This window comes from Lycium barbarum, chromosome 9 (assembly GCF_019175385.1).
Source record: "Lycium barbarum isolate Lr01 chromosome 9, ASM1917538v2, whole genome shotgun sequence".
Classification (NCBI taxonomy): domain Eukaryota; kingdom Viridiplantae; phylum Streptophyta; class Magnoliopsida; order Solanales; family Solanaceae; genus Lycium; species Lycium barbarum.
Genome location: NC_083345.1, coordinates 20,819,141 through 20,838,412, shown reverse-complemented (window position 1 = coordinate 20,838,412; position 19,272 = coordinate 20,819,141). Strand labels below are relative to the sequence as shown.

Below are 19,272 nucleotides of genomic sequence, written 5' to 3'. Positions count from 1 at the left end.
TTTAACTTATACATGTATTAGTTATACGGATTTTTAATTTGCAAATCAAACACTGTATTAATTTTAAATATGAATAATTTACTTTCTAACTAGCTATAAACGTGATATTCTTTATGTAAGATTTAAACATGAATAGCTTGCCTCCTAATGAGCTACTAAACGATCCCTGTTTATTCTTTCTTTTATAATAATCTTTTTATTATGAGTATAAATGTATAATAGGTCCTCATAAGAAAATGATGTTATAACTTCGACAAGTGATCTGATCATTGTTTGTAGCACTTGATTTTGAAACCTTACACGATCAAGTAGGGTTGAATCTGTGGACAAAAATAGAAATTTGATATTTGAAGCGCGGGGGTTTTGAAGCTGATCCATTTGCCAATGAGTCGCTGATAAATTACATCACTCATCATATATATACAACTGACACTAGTTATATCATATTTTTTCTTGTCTTACAAAAAAGTGTCCATCTTGGAATAAATATTTTCAAGAGAAGTATTAATGTACAATTTTATATTTAAAGGAGATAATTTATGGGTTCTTTAGTTGAAGGCTGAAGTGCGCATATCTCATTGGGGATCATTATTCGAGCACTACTTGTAGACTATAGTACCTAAATATTTAGAAAAAGGGTTCAAAACACACTCTAATTTTGATAAAAATTGCTATAACACACTCCATTTTTGCGGGGGTCCTATGACCCCCCGGACTATCTTTTTGTGTATTATTGACGATATTATCCAGTGACCTAGACAAGCAAGTGAGCACATGTTGGTTGAGCGTGTAAGAGTGGACTCAAAACTAAACAGACCCATCTCTATTTCCCACGTTGAAGTCCAAATAATCCTCTTTTTTTTTAGCGAAGGGTCCATTTAGTTTTAAGTCCACCCTTACGTGCTCAACCAATGTGTGCTCACTTGCTTGTCTAGGTCACTCGATAATATCGTCAATAATACACAAAAAAATAGTCTAGGGGGGTCATAGAACCCCTGCAAAGTTGGAGTGTGTTATAGCAATTTCGGTCAAAGTTGGAGTGTGTTTTGGAACCTTTTCCCAAATATTTATAAGTTCACCCATTTGGAAATAAATTCAAACTATTTGAAGTTACATATGATTAAAGTCCAGTCATTTATGTGTAAACTTCAACCAATTTATTTAAAGTTCAAGCATTTTTATCTGAAGTTCATGCATATATGGATGAAGTTCAATTATTTTTGTGTTAAATTTGGGTAGAAATGCTTAAAATTTAGCCATATTTAACTTCAAGACACCATTGTCTGAAATTATTTCGAAGTGATTAGAAGGCCGTGTTTGTTTTATCATAGGCCCCATTGTATCAAAATTTTCAAAACATTTTTTTTGCGCGGATTGTCCTTCAAAGGCGCCGGTCTTTAATTTTGGTCCCTCAAATTGCTGGTCTTTAATTTTTGTCCTTCGGTTTAAAAAGTGGTCAAAAATACCCCGAGGTTCTATGTTCGGACCCCGCTTAGTCAAAAAAAAAAATTCACAAGGCATGGCTTTCGCAAAAACCTCTGCTTTAAAGCTTAACATTTGCCCAAAAATTAGGTCTATTCAGGCAAAAGCTAGGGCTTAGTCAAACTTTTGCCCAAAATTAGGCCTTAAGGCAATCCTCTGTCTTAAGGCCTAATTGTACCTCTGCCTTAAGGCCTAATTTTTGCTCGAATAAGCCTAATTTTGGGCAAAAGTGAGGCCTTAAAACAAAGGTTTGCCTTAGGGCCTAATATTGGGCAAAGGTTTGCCTTAAGACCTAACTTTTTTCCGAATAGGCCTAATTTTGCTACGAAACTCTGCCTTATGATGATTTTTTTAACTGAGTTGGGGTTTGAATCGAAAACCTCGGAATATAAGGCGAAGGGGAAAAAAATTAAAGACAAGCAATTTGAGGAACAAAAATTAAAGACCACTCCCGAATAAGGCCAATCGTGCAAATTGCCCATTTCAAAATTCTTGGACCCATCTAAAGATAAAGGCCCATGGTTGTTTTATCTGGGCCTAAAATCTGACACTTGGTCAACTAGCATATAACTCGATGCATCCATTGGGAGTTTCCCGTACAACAATACTTTTTACCTGCAGGCCATTCCCCAAGCAAACTTTGGAGCTCAATAAATGTCGTTTTTCTAATGTCCACAGACTACTGTGTATTGAACTCACACATAGCGGGCCTTATAGCCTATTTGGATAAGTATGGACTTCTCAATTGGGCTATCATTGCAGCTCTGAAAGAAGACATTTCCATAGAATATCCTTTTTGGGATGATCGTTTAGTAAATGATCTATTTTTTTATTTTTTATTTTTCTTATAATTTATGAAACTTTTAGATTACTCGATAAAGATTTTTTTTTGAGCAAACTATATATTTTATGAGAAAATATTAGATCATGATTTAAAATTTGATTTTTTATTACAAATAGAGGACGATAGGTACAATTGCGTATATGACCCCTACGAAAGGCATCCCAAATTACCTTCCTTGGGATCGATGTAGAATCTTACCATATGTTTGGGAGTTTTACTGATACAGTTAGTTGTACTCATTGTGTACAATTTTTTAACATCAATAAAAAACTTTAATTTGGTAACACAGAAAATAGTAACTTTTTACGCTTCAATAGGATTAGTAAGGTAAGACATGAGTCCTCTTGCATGTATTTTTTTCCTTTGAGTTTCGTCTTTATTATGTAAATAAGAATCTAGTCCTAGGCACCTCGCCAGCTAGTGGATTTGCTTTAAAAAAAAAAAATTGGTAACACAGAAAATAAAGTACCATGGTTGGTAAAACGATAATTTTTTTGCGGGGCAGTCTATTAACACTATCATTTAAATTGTACACATCTTTTTTATATTTTTGTACATGTACCACTTCAAATATGATGTGTCTGAAGTTAAGACTTGACAAAACCTAACTTCAGACTTTTTGCCTGAACTTCAGTCATATATGATTGAAGTTCAATAATTTTTGCATCAACTTTAGCTATATGAGCATGAACTTCAGACAGAAATGACTAAAGTTAGTAAAAAATGATTGAACTTCAGCCATAAAGTAAAACAAAAATGATTGAACTTCAGCCATATGAAACTTCAGACACCGTATGTCGAAAATTGTTTGAAATGAATACATGTGCAAAAACATTTAAAAAGGAGAACAAGCTAAATGGTAGCATCAAAATCGGGTATCCGTGTACTCCCCGGTAAAATGTGCAACTAGCCTATACTATATTTTTGTTTTTATACTGTATTACAGTATCGGTGCGTATATGTTAAATTCTGCTTTTGGGCTCAATTTCTAGGTGTCATGCCAAATAAGTAGTAAAATTTATACATTTCTTCATTAGATTACAAAAGGGTTACAAAAAGAGCCGACATGGGGAAAGATAAATGACATTGCCTGCTCCAGTTTTGCCTTCACTCCGTAATCAGTCCTCTTCATTTCACTTTCACCAAATAACTCGTTAATACCTAATTTATCACATGTTTGCCCAAATTTGGGTGACAACTATAGGTGGTTTTGGATGAGTATCACTCGCGAGCCTTATGGTATATTCATATAGTAAGCCTCGGGAATTTTTTTTTATCGTAAACATTCATCGATTATGATTTTATCTCATGTGCATTCCATATTTCAAACACTAATTTCGCAGTATACCAACACCTTTATTTCATTGATCAATATAGTGTAATGTTTTACCATATCATCATGCAACAATTGACAGCAATATCTTTTTTACCTTATTGGTCAAGGATGTTCTTCTTTAATTAGAATTCCAAAATTCTCTTAGTAGAAAATGGATTATTCGATCAATGAATAGACAGAAATCGTTGGTCTGTTAATGCGACAACTGATTAGCAATTTAGCATCGTTAAGACACATTATTGGAAAGGGAGGGGGTGTTGGGGGTTACTAGCAGAAAATTCTCAATTGTTAAACTACATTAACAACTTCTCTTAATAGTGAATAAACCAAGGCTACAACTTCATCCTACATGAAATGGGCAGTACTACGATCCTTAACAGGGGCTCAAATTTAGCCCATAAAAATATAACTCGATTAGCCTATCGATCTTGAATTAGATTGGTAAGGTTGGTTATATATTTATTATTGGGCCATGAGCATGTAGTGCAATTAGCGTGGGCGGAGTTAGGGTACTGAATAAGGGGGTCATCTGGACCCTCTTCGTCCAAAAAGTTATGCTACATATACAAAATCAAAGTTATTTTTTATGTATATATAGTACATGTTGAATTTTCTTGACTTATTCGTACAGAAAAAAATACTTAACTTTTTTAGTTTAATTTGTTCAACATATAGTCATGATAAATAAAAGAAAAAGTTTATTTGGGTTTTTAATTAAATAAATTATAAAGAACAAACAAACAAATGAAAAATAAAATAAAATTTGACGCATTGTTTAGCCAAAGATGATCCGACCATCTTGATTCAAACAAATATTATCCAGTTATGATCCAACTCAATCATTTATATCAGCAAAAATGAGTGAATGGTAACAATTAGCAAGCATTTTAGCTGGGAAAAGAGAAACAAGAATGATGTTTGCAGAGAGACAAGGGCATCCTATCAAATGACGACGATCAGAAATATAAATATGTACAACTATAAATTAAAACGAAAGTCCTCCTAATACATTTCAAAGCTCCAGCCTTACTCCCTTGCTAGTTGTACACCATGTTACCTGGTTGGTAAATCAAATGATCCTTTGCTTACCTTTTAATTTAATCACCGCCCTACCATTAGGCTTCTTATATTCTAAATTCTGTACTTTCTTGTACATTCAATCTTACAAATAAATATGAAGAAGATTTGTTAATATGAAAAAATGCGGTTAAGAAAAGAGCGTTTATTCTCTTGAATGACTCAAGTTATATAGTTTAGTAGAAATATTACAAAATTTATTCAATCTTTTTTGATGTTAAAAGAAAAAATCTTTACGGGGATTACATTGTCAAATTTGTATAATATTTTCATTGTGAACCTGTGAATTTCATTGCTTATTGCTCAATTATGGTCAGGGGCGAATCTAGTTAATGATTTATGAGTTCATTCGAATTCAACAGCATTCAGCTCAGATTGTAATCATTGTTGATCAGCATGAAGAATATATGGCCCTGCGAGAGTGTATTATTTTAGAAATTTCAACAATTTGTTTAACCGATATAAATTGTGACCCCAACCTCGTAGATATTTCAATTCCAGCGAATGATGACGTCATATCCTCAATTCGATCAATTCTTAACAAATTAGTACAAATAGTAGAATTCGATTTCAGTAAATCAAATGAGTTATAGCAGAATCTCCAAAACTCAAAATCGTGATGTTCAAACCGAATCCAACTGATCTGATTATGGTTACTTTTGTTTTCATATTGAATTATGGTTACTCATGTCCTACTGAAATGCCATCAAATTTGCGTCAGTACTCAACCTTGTCTAAACATTCTTTCTTAGTAAAAAATTTCTTAATATATATTCCTTTGTCATTTTCACTCCAACTTTCGGAAGCATATAAAACTTTTCTCCAACTTTTTGTATCAAATTTCTTCCACATGATTGTGACTATAAACCAACAAACCCTTTTGAGGCATGATATCACCCTATAGGTTTGAAGCATTCATGCTAGACTTATAATATACTTAACCCCTAACATAACACTATTAGGGAACATGTTAGTGACTCACTTCAATTTGTACTTTGCTTGGACATTTGTTCTTCAATGTAGCTGTACGTACCAATTTTTGTGTCATCAACATGTCAATTCCCGGATGGGTGCAAAATTTGAAACGTGCAAGTAAAGAGTTTTTCTTTACTAAGCATATATCTTTATGTCTCAATCACATTTCTAACTCAGTACATATGCACATGAAAGCACAAATTTACCTATAAGCAAATAGGTGGTTCCTAATTTTGTTAATTATTAATTGGACACAGTAGAGTAGAGAAACAACTAGCTAGCTAAGGTTGCTAAGGGAGTAGGAGTCTCAAAAGCACTATGTAAGTAAAGATTATATTGGCTTTATTGTCAGCTTTGGACTGGCTGCTTCTTAGTTAAAAGTAGTGAAATGACTCAAAGCAGAAACCACTAACTTCTATGGAAAAAAAGGACCAGCTGAATGAAGACTGTTTTCTTTTTAAACAAAGTTAACAAACAAATTAGAATCAGTCAATGGAGACTGCCTCATTTATGCCGTTTACTTTCAATTTACTCATTCCGTCACATTAATAGCTTTCAAATATACATTTTTTCTACTTAACTTCAAAATACTCTTTTTTCTTCAAATTTTAAGCAAATATTGTCCAAACACCTACTAAAGAACTATTTTTCAATCACGGAATTAGCACCGGAACCAATAAATGTCCTAGGAGAAAGGGAATAACAATGATCCTCAACATGTAAGAAAAGACCTTAGGTCATTGAAAATCATTACTTTATGATCCATTGTTACTTTACTCTTTCTGAATGAATTGATGGAAAAGGTTCACAGAAAAAAAAATTGCTTTATCTTTTTTTCTATTTTTAGATTTAGAATAGAGGTGTATAGAAACTAAGATAGGCTCTCTAGACACCACGATGACATTTTCTTGTCCCCTGAATGAGTATGTTTCATCTTAAATGAAGGGGTTCGAAGTATCGAGATTAGACTTTTAAATTTTTTGTTTCAATTTGAACATTATTTTCTAGAAAAACATAGATAAATAGAAATTACATATAAATATTAGAAATTGCCATTTTTTATAAATAATATAAGAAAATAACTGTTGTGAATTTTCTTATTCTTCAAATGATAATAGTATCATATAAAGTAAAATAAACTAATAAAGTAAGCAATTCTTTTCCTGGGTTAGTCTATCACTGTCGTGGGTATGAATTTGGAGTGTCCTCAATTACTGAAAAAGAAAGGGAAAAAGCAGAACATTTGGTTTGGACTTTTCTGTACAGAAACGTTAAAATCAAATTTAAGAAAAGACATTCAAGTCCTGCCTGCAAATCTTCCTGAAAATTACCTTATTATTTAGAGTGGACTTAAAAAAACCAGCTTATAAGCTGAAAATAGCTTATAAGTAAAAAAAAAAAAAAATTGGGGTAGGCCAACTTATTTTTTTTTGGCTAAAACAGCTTATAAACTACTTTAGATAAGCTAAGCCAAACTGACCAAATTATTTTTTTGGCCTTATTTTAAGTACAAAATGACTTTAAGCTGACCAGCCAAATACTCAAAAAACTGAAAACAACTTATAAGCCAATCCAAACGGGCTCTTAGTAAAGGAAAGGAACGCTGTTGGCTTTATTTGGCCTTGCGGACAAACTATATTAATTAATTATTATACTGCAGAATTTTTAATAAGGTAATTAATTGTAATTATATTTATTAAAAAATGTTTTCAGTCTTTTTATTAAGGTGTTGTTTGGCCATAAATATCAAAAATAAATTCACTTTTTTTGAGAATTTTTGAAGTTGGAGTTGGAGTTGTGTTTGACCATAGTTTTTGGTGAAATGTAGTTTTAAAAAAGTAAAAAAAGTGATTTTTTTTTAAAAAACAAGTTTTTTTAGTTTTTGGTATTCCGGAGCCCAAAAGTTAAAAAAGTGAAAAAAAAAATTCGGAAAAAAGTGAATAATTTTTATGGCTAAACGGCACATAAAATTCGAGTGCACAGTATATAATTTAAAATGATTTTCTCCCTAAAGTAGGCCAAAGATTTGTTTCAATAATACCTTCGGTCTCTATAAAAACTTCCTATATTGTTTCTGAACATATGTGATTAATTAGGTAATAATCTATGTAACAATTATAAATTCACCAAAAAATTTAATTATCAAATTTTACTATGAAAATTTAATACTATAGACAGAATCAGAAATAGACGAGATAATAAGTAATAAGAGAACAAACTAATTACAGACAAATCTTTCTATAACGATGTCGTTATATTTTTTGGTTGCTATAGTGAGAAGATGTTATAAAGAAAATATAAAATAACATAATATTAAAAGTTGGTTCCAAGTTAAACTTGACAATTATAGTAAAATATTATTATAGAGAAGTCTGACTAATAGTTTAAACGGCGTGCTTGCATGCAGTTATCTAATACATATATTGTTATTCGACTACTTGAAATGTTAATCATACAAATTATGTATATAATTTTCTTTACGGGAAATAAAAATTGTAACAACATCCAACTGTTAACACCAAAGATTATTTTTCTTATACTTCAAAATTAATCAAGCGAGTTCCGATAACTTAAAATGGATTCAAAAGGATTAAACGTTCCATATTATAGTAGTTAGAGATGATATTAAAAGAATCTTTCTGATTAATCAAAACATGCTTGAGGGGTAGGGGGGGTGTTGGGGATAGAGGGAGACCAATAATGGAGCTAAACTCTCATTAAAATAAAAATAAGATAAGGCTGCAAGGCAGAAATCTTTTGTTAAACCCCATAAACTTGTTTTTTTGCTAATCTCTTTCCATCAAATGATTAATCTATTTTTTAAGGGTATCTTTCCCTACCTGAACTCCACTACTCCCCTTAACTTTTTCCAGTTTATTGATATTTTATAATTAGAAGGAAATTAAAGTCCTCTCATTCATTGGGTCTAGTCAGAATCTCACCCTTTGCCAACCTGGGATTCTTTTGATGTCCCCCTTAATATAATCATTTAATTATTAAGCAACTAAGAGAGCAAACTTCCCCCCTTTCCAACTAAGTATTTCTTTTTGTTTTTCAATTGGTACCCTGCAGCACTGTGAAAATAAACGGATGGAAACTTCTCTTTCAGGTTAATCTAACAGAAAATGAGTTTAATTTTTGTGCTCGATTTGAGAGGCAAATTCAGGATTTAAACATTATATATTTGAGTTTGGATTCTATCATCATTTGATTGATCAGGTTTGAAATAATACTTATTTGTAGATTCTTTTAACAATACGTAAGATTAGAATCAAAGCTACTAGTTAATCAGGTTTGAAATAATACTTATTTGTAGATTCTTTTAACAATATGTAAGATTAGAACCAAAGCTACTGAGTTAGGATGAATCTATATGCTACACACTACATTAGATCAAGATAACCTAAAACAACATGTAATTGTAAAGCCGAAAGAATAAAAGTAAATAATCAGTTATAATCGATTAAAAAAAGTTATAATCAATTAAAATATAAATTATAATCTAAAAAAGGTTTATATTATCCGTGCATATAATTTACATTCACTGAAAATTACAGGAGACCCCAATAAAATGTGCCAAAATATCAAAAGTTGACTCCCATCTCAAGCTAAATCAAGAATTGTAACTAATCATTCATACAAGACTTTTGAAAAGAGAGGTAAGGCGCCCCACCCTTACAGCTGGTTACAGCATACCTAAATAATCATAACTACCAGAAAATTGTGGTTTAATTGCTGTATAATTTCACATCAACCGTAAGCAAATCTTTTAGAAGATTTGAGTATAATTTGTCAAGTGATATGAAATTACTCAATGAACACTAATGGACAAATGTCTCTGAAAATGAAAGCTCATAATAACATCTCAATTTCTCATTGATTTACAAAGAAATATAATACTTATCTTACATGTGCTGTTACGACTTTACACCCAAATGACTGTTCGATCTTAAGATTATATTACAATAAATACTCATGACTTACCAAAGCAAAAATTAGTAAACCGAAATCAATTATACATTAGGAGGACTACTAGGGAAGTCAATCCTCAAAACTAAATCTAATATTATGAATTAGTAATTTCTGAAGAAGATTAAACTAAAAATCTCTTCCTATATACACAACAGCCTCTTTCTTCTGCAGGGGCGGGGCTTTTACATCTCAATTTTCATGTGAGACGTTTCATGAGGCCCTGGCATCAAAAGAAAGAAAACATACTCATTAATCAAAAGTTCAAGATTTTATTATTATCAACTTAAATTTTGAACAATTGTAACTCACCATTCTGCCAAAAATAGAAAAACATAAAAGAAAAGAAACCAAAACTTGTCTCCCTTTTCTTACCAGGAAAACCTTGTGATTGTAGTGTCAGATCTTTGTTGCTATTTTGGTTAAATCCCATCTGCACAATGCTTTGCAGATCATCCTCACACATTGTAGGGAACTGGACAAAACGAAGTTGTCAAAACCAAAATCACAAGATGAAAAATGTTTCGTTTAACATGTACGTTCATTGATACAAGTTTGGGCTTTTTTCTTTTTTTCCCGTCGGCGAAATTAATTTACGGGTGGTAGCCAAAATCTACATAACATGGACGGTGATTATGTATATTTATATATACAATATGTATATTTGATGGTTATTATATTTTTGAGCGGTCCAAAAATGTAATTGCCCCTAAGTTTTACACTATCGGGACACCTTAAAGATAATCACAGTAACCTGTTCAGGAGAGTAATGAGACAAGTTGCCAGTTACAACATGTTAAAATACACTGATAATGTAAAAGTCCGCTACAATGTCCACATACATAAGTGAAATCTTTAGTTATTGTTGAATGGGTAATCACCTGATTAAGATAATCAGCAAATCCATCAAGAGGAGGTAATTGCATTCCTAGGCTGCGGCATAGTGAAGTCTCCACTGAGCATTGACTTAATGCCCCATTTGGAATATCGTTATGTTGGTAAGAAGGTAAAGCAGATGATGTTTTATCTACTGAAAAAACAGGTTGGGGCAGAGAGCCATTTGGTTGACATATCTGAAAGAACAGAGTAAAAAAAATTTCTTTAGAATGTCAGATAATGTCACATAAAATAAGTTATTTTAACTGACAATGAATTATGATACACTTACATCATCCAAACTTGGGTTCACTGAACTCAACTTCATGGATAGAAACTATAAAAATGTTGCACAAGGAAGAATTAATTAGCTGATGAATCAGAACACATTTCCTAGCATGCTTAGGGCAATTGTGAATTACTGTAATTACCTCGACTTGTCGTTGGAGTGACTGTACATAATTTATTATTTCGTCAAGCATTAGTGCTTTTCCTGTCACCTGGTACACACAATTTCGATTATGATGCGATAAAACAGAAAGAACAAATGGAAAAAAAAAATGTCGAATCATTTCAACTAACCTTATTACACCCTGGTACAAGATCTTGTAAAAGCTTCATCCTTTCACTAATCTTCTCTCTTCGCACCTAATTAAATGTAAAAAAGAGATTAGTAAAGATTGTTAACACAATATTTGACATTCTTTTTAGATTACTTGGTGTTAATTAATGCTTACCCTTTCTGCTAAACTATGGCTATCAGTAGCTTGTCCTCTTCTTGCTCTAACATGAATATAATCCTTTAATGGATCAGGAGCCTTTTGATTTTCCTCATTTTCCTTTGATTCTTCCATGATAACTGTTCCATTTTCAGTCCCATTATTACCTTCCACTTGTTTACATCGCTTTGCTCTTGCACTATCATCAGCTTCACCTCCCTGAAATGAAAATTTCAATTAACCACTAATAATTAACCAATTCAAGATTATTCATCACTTCGAAACAATAATCCTTACCATAGGTGAATCTTCTTTTGTTTTCCCTCTTGAAACAGTTTTTCTTTTCCTAGAATTATTCAGTTCAGTTGTTGGAGGTTTCGACCCTGTTTCTCCACTTGGCTCTGAAAGGGACTCAATAAAATTAGTGGCCTGTCCAGATATTTTGCCTGACATAATTTCCATACGGGTTTGACCCGAATTCTTGATTTGTAAAGGCGATCCACCTTGCTTGAGAGAAGGGCTACTCGAAACTCTAGGCAATTTTCCATTTCCCAATGGTTGAGCAGATCTATGTGACAATTCTAACGGTAACGGGCTCGTTCTACCGTTAAAACTACGGCTACCAAAACAAGAAAATTTAGCAGCTCTTTGTGCAAAACCAGGATCAGTTGAAAGAGCTGGTAATGGAGGAGGAAGTGAATTTACCAAATTGGGTATGTGTAACTTAGGTGGAGAGTTAACAGGCGTATTAGTATTATTACTATTATTGTTCCCAATGTAAGGATGATTTGGTAAATTGTTGTTTACTAATGAGTTCAAAGTTGAGTCAAATTGGTTAAATTGATCAGCAGAATGATCCCAATGTAGGGAGTTCCAAGAAGGGAATTGCATAGTGGGTGGTTCAAATTGGAGGGGTGGATTAGGAATTGCACCGTTGATGAAGTAATCTTTTTCCATGGAAAATAAAATAAAATGAAGTTTAATTGGAATATGAAAGAGAGAAAGAAGAAGAAGAAGAAAAAGGGGGAGGGAACGAAAATGAGAGGGGGAAGTTATATAGGGGGAAAAGAGAGAAAAAAAAGTTTGTTAGTTTTGACCTTTATTTGTTTGTATATTTCAAATAGAGAAATTGTAGTAATAGTAGTAGGGGCAGAGTGTACTGTAGCCGGGAAAAGAGGAGAATTAAGGTGAATTGCCGGGTCTTCAACGGCGTGGGAGGAACGATTTACTGTAACATTTACCAGTTTTTTCCTTCATAAAAGCTCTCTTCGAGTGCTTCCAGCTAGGGGTGGGTGTTCGATTTTATTAAATTTTGATTTGGCTATTTCGGATTTTAGGCTTTTTGAAGGTGGATACCGAATACCGAACCACACTAGTTCGGTTCGGTTCTTTCGGTTTCGATATTTTAAAGTTCGGTTCGGTTCGGTTTCGGTTTTTTCAATTCGATTTTTTTGATATGATATTAGAAGCGATTCCATTGACACTAATTCGTATTTTAAAAGCAATAAAACATAAAACTGATAAATTGAAATCAAAATCAAACAAACAGGATATACAAGAACAGAAAACTATAATCATGATATAGGATTACTAGGTGTTATATACATACCGTAAGAATAATTAAGAAAACACATAAAGGACATACATTAATCTTAAAGACACATCCTAGTTACCTTCTTTTGTTAAGGATATTTGATTTTCTTAACTGAAGTGGAAAATTAGGAATACAAATGCAAAAGAAGACTTGTTACAATTGGGGTTTTTCTGGCTTTAAACTTAATGGGCTTGGACTATTTTAATCTTTTTGGATAATGTATTAAATTTCGGTGCGCATTCGGTTTTTCGGTTCAGTTTTATCAAACTTCAGTTTGGCCATTTCGGTTTCGGTTTCGGTTTTTTGACGGTGGACACCAAACACCGAACCAAACTAGTTCGGTTCGATTCGGTTTGTTGAAGTTTCGATTCGGTTCGGTTCGATTTTTCGATTTTCGGTATTTATGCCCAGCCCTACTTCCAGCTTGCAATACTTATAAGTAGTCTATTACTCCCTCATCCCAATTTAAGGGATCATTTGGCACGAGAGATAAGGAATTATTAACTCCGTGATTAAATTTGAGATGAGTGTATTCTAGGTTTTGGGTGGAATAAAATTGCAGTGTAACTAATCCTGAAATTAGTTATCTCGGGATTATAGAGTTATATTTATTCTTGTGCGAGGGTGGAATAGCAATATCGAGATAATTAATCCTAGGATAATTTGACCAACCAAAAGACGCCTCAATGTTTTATTGAGCACAAAGTTTAAGGAATAAAAGAGAATTTTGAATAATGTGGTCCTAAATTAAAGATTGTTGAAAAATGAAGAGTGAAAAGTCTCTGATCGATGTTTAATGAGACAAGTGATCTCCTTATATGAATTTGACAATCCTCCCATCATGAGCTAGCTTTTGGGGTTAGGCTAGGTCCAAGATTCATTTCTTTACATGATACCATAGCAGGACCCATCTCACCCGATGTTGCGCCCCCAAATTAAATTGCGCATGCTCTGAATGTCCAGCCCTAGGCGTGAGGTGGGTGTTGAAGAGTGAAAAAAGTCTCACATCTGTGGTTAATGAGATAAGTGATCTCTTTATATGGACTTTGACAATTCTCCCTTCATGAGTTAGTTTTTGGGATTGAGTTAGGCCCAAAATACATTTATTTATGAAGATGCGTGTAATATACTAAATTATTCTTTGAATTTTTTGATTTTAAACTCGTCTTGCATTATGTTTGAATTGTTAATTTACTAAATATAAAAACAAACACTCTTTTTGAGATAAATCAAAAAAAAAAAATGAAGTTACCTAAACTGAGACGGGACTACTGAACAAAACTTGACGATTCAAAATTAAGTACTTAACATACTTATTTGAAATACTTTGTAACTAATCAAGTTCAAAACACAATAACACGTTGCTGCCTTGCTGGCTTTGGTTTGCAGTGATTGCTATATGAAATTAAAATCACCGAAAGAGAAATTCAGCGCGGACATCTAATTGCATTCTATCTGCAGTTTCCGATACTCATTTAGACATTCAAATTATTACGAAATGTTTGAATTGAGCACTTAAATATATGATAAAGTAATTAGTTTATCTACAAAATAAGCGCTTGAGAACACAAACAAAAAAAATTCAAAATTCAAGTCGCAAATGTTTAATATTAATATTTTATCATGTGTTCAACTGCTCAATTAAAACAGGCAATAATTTGGATGTTTAAATGAAAATTGCTGACAAATTTAAGGGGCTATCAATATATGTCACCAATTTTTTTTTTTCACTTATTACTCTATCCTATGAAGAGGGCATGGAGAACACAATCTGAAAATGATTAATGGCTGTCGCATACATTTTTCTGAGTAAATTGTAAAGTTATTGACCTGAAAATTTTGGTTTGTTGCCTCATATATTTCCATTGAAAGTTTGTAGATGACTTGTAGAAGATTAAACAAAAGATGAAAATGTAATTGCTGATGTTAAGCAAGCAAAACGCGTCACTGCACATTACTTTTGATTTTGTTAAGATAAAAGAGGAAAAAAAGTGTTTGGAAGAGTGATGTGGTTTTGCATAATGTTTGAAAAGCTTACAAAAGTGAAAATTATGGTTGTATAATTTAATACAGAAATTAGTAGGACGTTTAATTTGAAGTACATAGACAAATATCTTTTTAATCTCCTTTTACAATTATATGGGTCAAAAACTCAAAATACGGGTTTAATAGCTGGGCAAATCAAAGGATGACACGTAGCAGCTGAAGTTCGACTAGATCCAACTCAGCAAGTAGCACCAAACACAACGTTAGAACTTACCCGATGGAGCAGTTCTTGTCCACTGAAAATCCGGAGTAACAGTGCAGATCGATCTAGCTCTGGAATGGCGATACCGGGAGCGCATCATCGACTACTCAAGATAACCTCAATCCACAGTCGTGCCCGAAGAATTTGGGTTTTGCTCTGGCAGTTTCGTAACGACTCGATCATGCAGAGCGCATAAAAAGGAAAATGTTACTTAGGGTAAAAGTATCTCTTCTCCTCACTTGTATGACATCTGGTCTTCACCTCAATAGCTATAACATGCTTGTATACGGTAAAAAAACCGGGCATGCGTTGAACCGGTGAAACCGAAGAAGAGAGAGACAAGAACGTGCATGAAGGCTTCCATCCTGGACCGGAGTAAAGGAAGGGCGTCATTTGGTCCGGTTCTTCCATAACCGGTTGTTCGAGGCCGTATGTCTGTTTGACCGTGGCCGGTGGTCCGGAAGATCCGTTGCACAGGTGCCACGCGTCGATAACGTCTTGTTGTGTTCAACTGCCAACCGTACGGGTGTCAGATCGTACGGTCTACCTAATCCAACCTAATCCAACTCAGAACTTTTCTTTATTTTATTATTTCTTATGTTGTATGAAGCTCATGGGGCAACACTATAAATAAGGGACATTGGCCTCCTTTTAGAGGGTTGGCTTCCTCACATCAAGAACACTTTGTAATAGCAATTTATATACAAAATCTCTATCTCAAATACCGGATTTCGGTCACATCCGTTGTGTTTATTTCTGCACTTCTTCAATCTAATAGCACTCATACATTAGTAAATATATAAGTATATAGCAATTCGCCGATTATCATTGCTCTCTTCATATCGTATTACATCTATACCTTCTTTTCACCAAGTAGATTGAGACTTAACCACATATCTTATACCCACTCACAAATTTAATTGATTATTCATATTCGGGATAAACAGTTTGGCGCCCACCGTGGGGCTAGGATAATAGTGGTCTTTTATCTTGATCTCTACCTTACCCATCTAAATCAAAAACACCTTCTGTTCGTATTTGAAAAAACGGACTAAATGGCTGACAGTGGGCAATCTGGTCACGTCAACAACAACGAAATCGTGGCCTAAAACGAAGGAAGCGGCCCGCGAGGACCACCAAACCCATCTGATCCTAACCCCGTTAATTCGAGGGAGGGCCTCAACCGACAAAACACCGTAGACCAGGAGAATGCCACTTTACCGGCCACTGATCCGCTAAACACCCACAATTCTGTTACTTTGTCCCGGGCACAGGACCGGAAAGAACCGGGTGCACCCAATGATAATATCGACCAACGTTTAATTTTTGAAATGTTGCAGGAGCAGAGAGCGGCGATTGCCGAGCAGGGAATCGCAATAGCCCGGTTGCAGAACGGAGGGGATACAACAACCCCGGAAAAAACGAGCGGTGTTGCTGAACCCAGAAAGGAGGAGGCACGTGTTATTGAGAGCAACGAATCCGAAGCTGGATCCTCAACCGAGGTTTTAAAAATGCTCGAAACTTTGGAAAAACGGGTCGATACGACCGAGAAGAGGGTCGAAACGTACAACTCTCGGGTGGACCAAATCCCGGGGGCTCCGCCTTTACTGAAAGGTCCGAATTCGAAGAGGTACATCCAAAGGCCTTTTCCTCTGAGTGCGGCCCCGAAATTAATCCCGAAGAGGTTTAAAATGCAGGATATCCAGAAATATGACGGCACAACAGACCCGCACGAGCACATGACCTCATACACATGTGCCATAAAGGGCAATGATATGGAGGAGGACGAAATTGAATCGGTACTGCTGAAGAAGTTTGGGGAAACTCTGTCGAAAGGAGCATTGAATTGGTACCCGAGCATTCGATCACCTCCTTCGAAATGCTCGCCGAGGCCAAAAAGGTGCAGGCTCGCAAGGCCGATATTTTCGGTATAACCCAAAGAGACGATGAGTTATTGTGTGAGTTCGTCAACCGGTTCCAAAGGGAACAGATGGAACTCCCCCCGGTTCTAGAAGAATGGGCCACACAAGCTTTCACAAAGGGGCTCAATGTTCTAAGTTCAGCAGCTTCGTTCAAATTAAAAGAAAGCTTGCTGGAATACGAGGCTATGACATGGGCCGATGTCCATAATCGGTACGAGTCGAAGATTCGGGTGGAAGATGATCAATTCGAGCTCCCCCGGGGCCAATAAATGTGAATAGAAGTTTTGAGAAACCAAGGAAGGGTTACGAAACAAAGGCCGAATCATCGAAGGAAAGGTATCGGCCATACGCCCATTCGGAGAGGCAAAGTTTTAGGTTGGAAAAGTCTAGAGTGAGCCCAAGTCGTTACTCAGGTCGGGGTAGTAAACGGGTCGAACGCCCGTCAAACAGCCGGGGTCTCTCATTCAGGAGCGATGCCGGAAGTTCTGCCGGTAACAAGGGTTTGCCAAGGATATCAAATCACAACTTCAACGTTAGTACTTCGGGCCTCGTCTCGGCCATCGGTCGCGTCCCGTATGTAAGATGGCCGAAACCTCTAAGGTCAGATTCGGGCCAACGGGACCCGAGTATGGTGTGTGAATATCACGGAACCCATGGCCACAGAACCGAGGATTGTCGCTAGTTGAGAGAAGAGGTAGCCTGTTACTGAAGAACGGTCATCTCCGAGATCTGCTGAGTGAACGAGCCAAATCATTACAAGGAAAGAGAAGCTCATCGAAGGGCCGAGCCGGTAGAACCCCAGCATACAATCAACCTGATAGTTGGGGGTATCGATGCCCCTCGGGGGCCGGTAGTGAAACGGGCTAAGGTTTTTGTTGTTTGTGAAAAGCGCATCCGAGATCAATTATCCGGGGGCTTTATCTCTTTCGTCGACGAAGACGCAGAGGGCATCATTCAACCGCACAATGATGCATTGGTAATTTATGTACTTATCTTTAAAACTAAGGTTAAATGTATTTTGATTGACCCAGGTAGCTCGGCCAACATCATCCGATGGAGAGTGGTCGAACAGCTAGGGTTGCTCGATCAGATCGTACCGGTAGCCCGGGTACTCGGCGGGTTCAACATGGCGAGCGAAACCACAAAGGGGGAGATCTCATTGCCTGTAAACGTCGATGGCACCATTCAAAAAACGGTGTTCTACGTGATTGAAGGGGATATGAAGTATAATGCATTACTGGGCAGACCCTGGATACATAGCATGAGGGTCGTGCCCTCAACACTACATCAGTTGCTGAAATTCCCCACCCCGGAAGGGATAAAAACCATCTGGGGTGAACAGCCCGCTGCAACGGAAATGTTCGTAGTAGAGGAAGCAACGCCTCGGCCCAAAGAATCGGTTCAGAAGGAAAAAGATGTAACTGGATAAGAGGACGCCAAATAGCAATCAAAGCACATCGGGTCGGATCCAGGCATGAAGAGGATGATTTCGAGGTGCCCAGATCGTTCGTCGTGTCGGATGACTCAGATGCAACCAAGACAACTGTAGAGGAGCTGGAGCAGATCATCCTGTTCGAGTACCTACCGGACAGAAAGGAATACCGGGGCACGGGGCTTACCCCGGAGCTCAGGAACAAGTTAATTGAATTTCTTCGAGCTAACGCAGATGCTTCGCATGGTCGCATATAAATATGACAGGTATATCACCGGATGTAGAAACTCACAAGCTCAGTTTGGACGAGAGGTGTTCCTTGGTGAAGCAAAAAAGAAGGCCCATGGCGGAAGCAAAACACGCCTTCGTAAAAGACGAGGTAACAAAGCTTTTAAAAATAGGTTCTATCCGGGAGGTAAGGTACCCAGATTGGCTTGCTAATGTGGTAGTGGTACCCAAAAAAGGTAATAAATTTCGAATGTGTGTCGATTACAATGATTTAAACAAAGCATGCCCGAAGGACTCATTTTCGTTGCCTCACATCGATAGAATGATCGATGCGACGGCCGGACATGAGATGTTAAGTTTTCTCGATGCTTACTCCGGGTATAACCAAATTCGGATGCACCCGGGGGATCAAGAGAAAACGTCCTTCATCACCTAGTGTGGGACTTACTGCTATAATGTGATGCCTTTTGGCCTAAAAAAATGCCGGTGCAACTTACCAACGCCTAGTTAATGAGTTGTTCTAACGAATAGGAAAAACAAAAGAAGTTTACATTAACGATATGGTTGTTA

The 19,272-nt window shown here is 35.7% G+C and overlaps 1 protein-coding gene across 1 annotated transcript; it reads right to left on the bottom strand.

Moving 5' to 3' along the window:
• Window positions 1–9,564: 9,564 nt before the first annotated feature.
• On the bottom strand, window positions 9,565–12,506 carry LOC132610616 (transcription factor bHLH62-like). The gene is made up of 8 exons (XM_060324933.1): window positions 11,576–12,506; window positions 11,297–11,497; window positions 11,142–11,207; window positions 10,991–11,059; window positions 10,852–10,896; window positions 10,565–10,756; window positions 10,059–10,158; window positions 9,565–9,906 (listed from the first exon to the last, which is right to left on the bottom strand). Exons 1-8 carry the CDS (start codon window positions 12,233–12,235, stop codon window positions 9,869–9,871), a joined length of 1,371 nt encoding a protein of 456 aa, XP_060180916.1. The 5' UTR covers window positions 12,236–12,506; the 3' UTR covers window positions 9,565–9,868.
• Between the last annotated feature and the right edge of the window lie 6,766 nt (window positions 12,507–19,272).

Bases quoted from the DNA above. Each gene is read 5' to 3' on its own strand.
- LOC132610616 (XM_060324933.1), bottom strand. From the start codon at position 12,235: ATGGAAAAAGATTACTTCATCAACGGTGCAATTCCTAATCCACCCCTC. The intron at 11,498-11,575 runs GTAAGGATTATT...TTTTCATTTCAG, and splicing joins CAAAAGAAGATTCACCTATG to GGAGGTGAAGCTGATGATAG. The intron at 9,907-10,058 runs GTAAGAAAAGGG...TTTTGATGCCAG, and splicing joins ACAATCACAAGGTTTTCCTG to GGCCTCATGAAACGTCTCAC.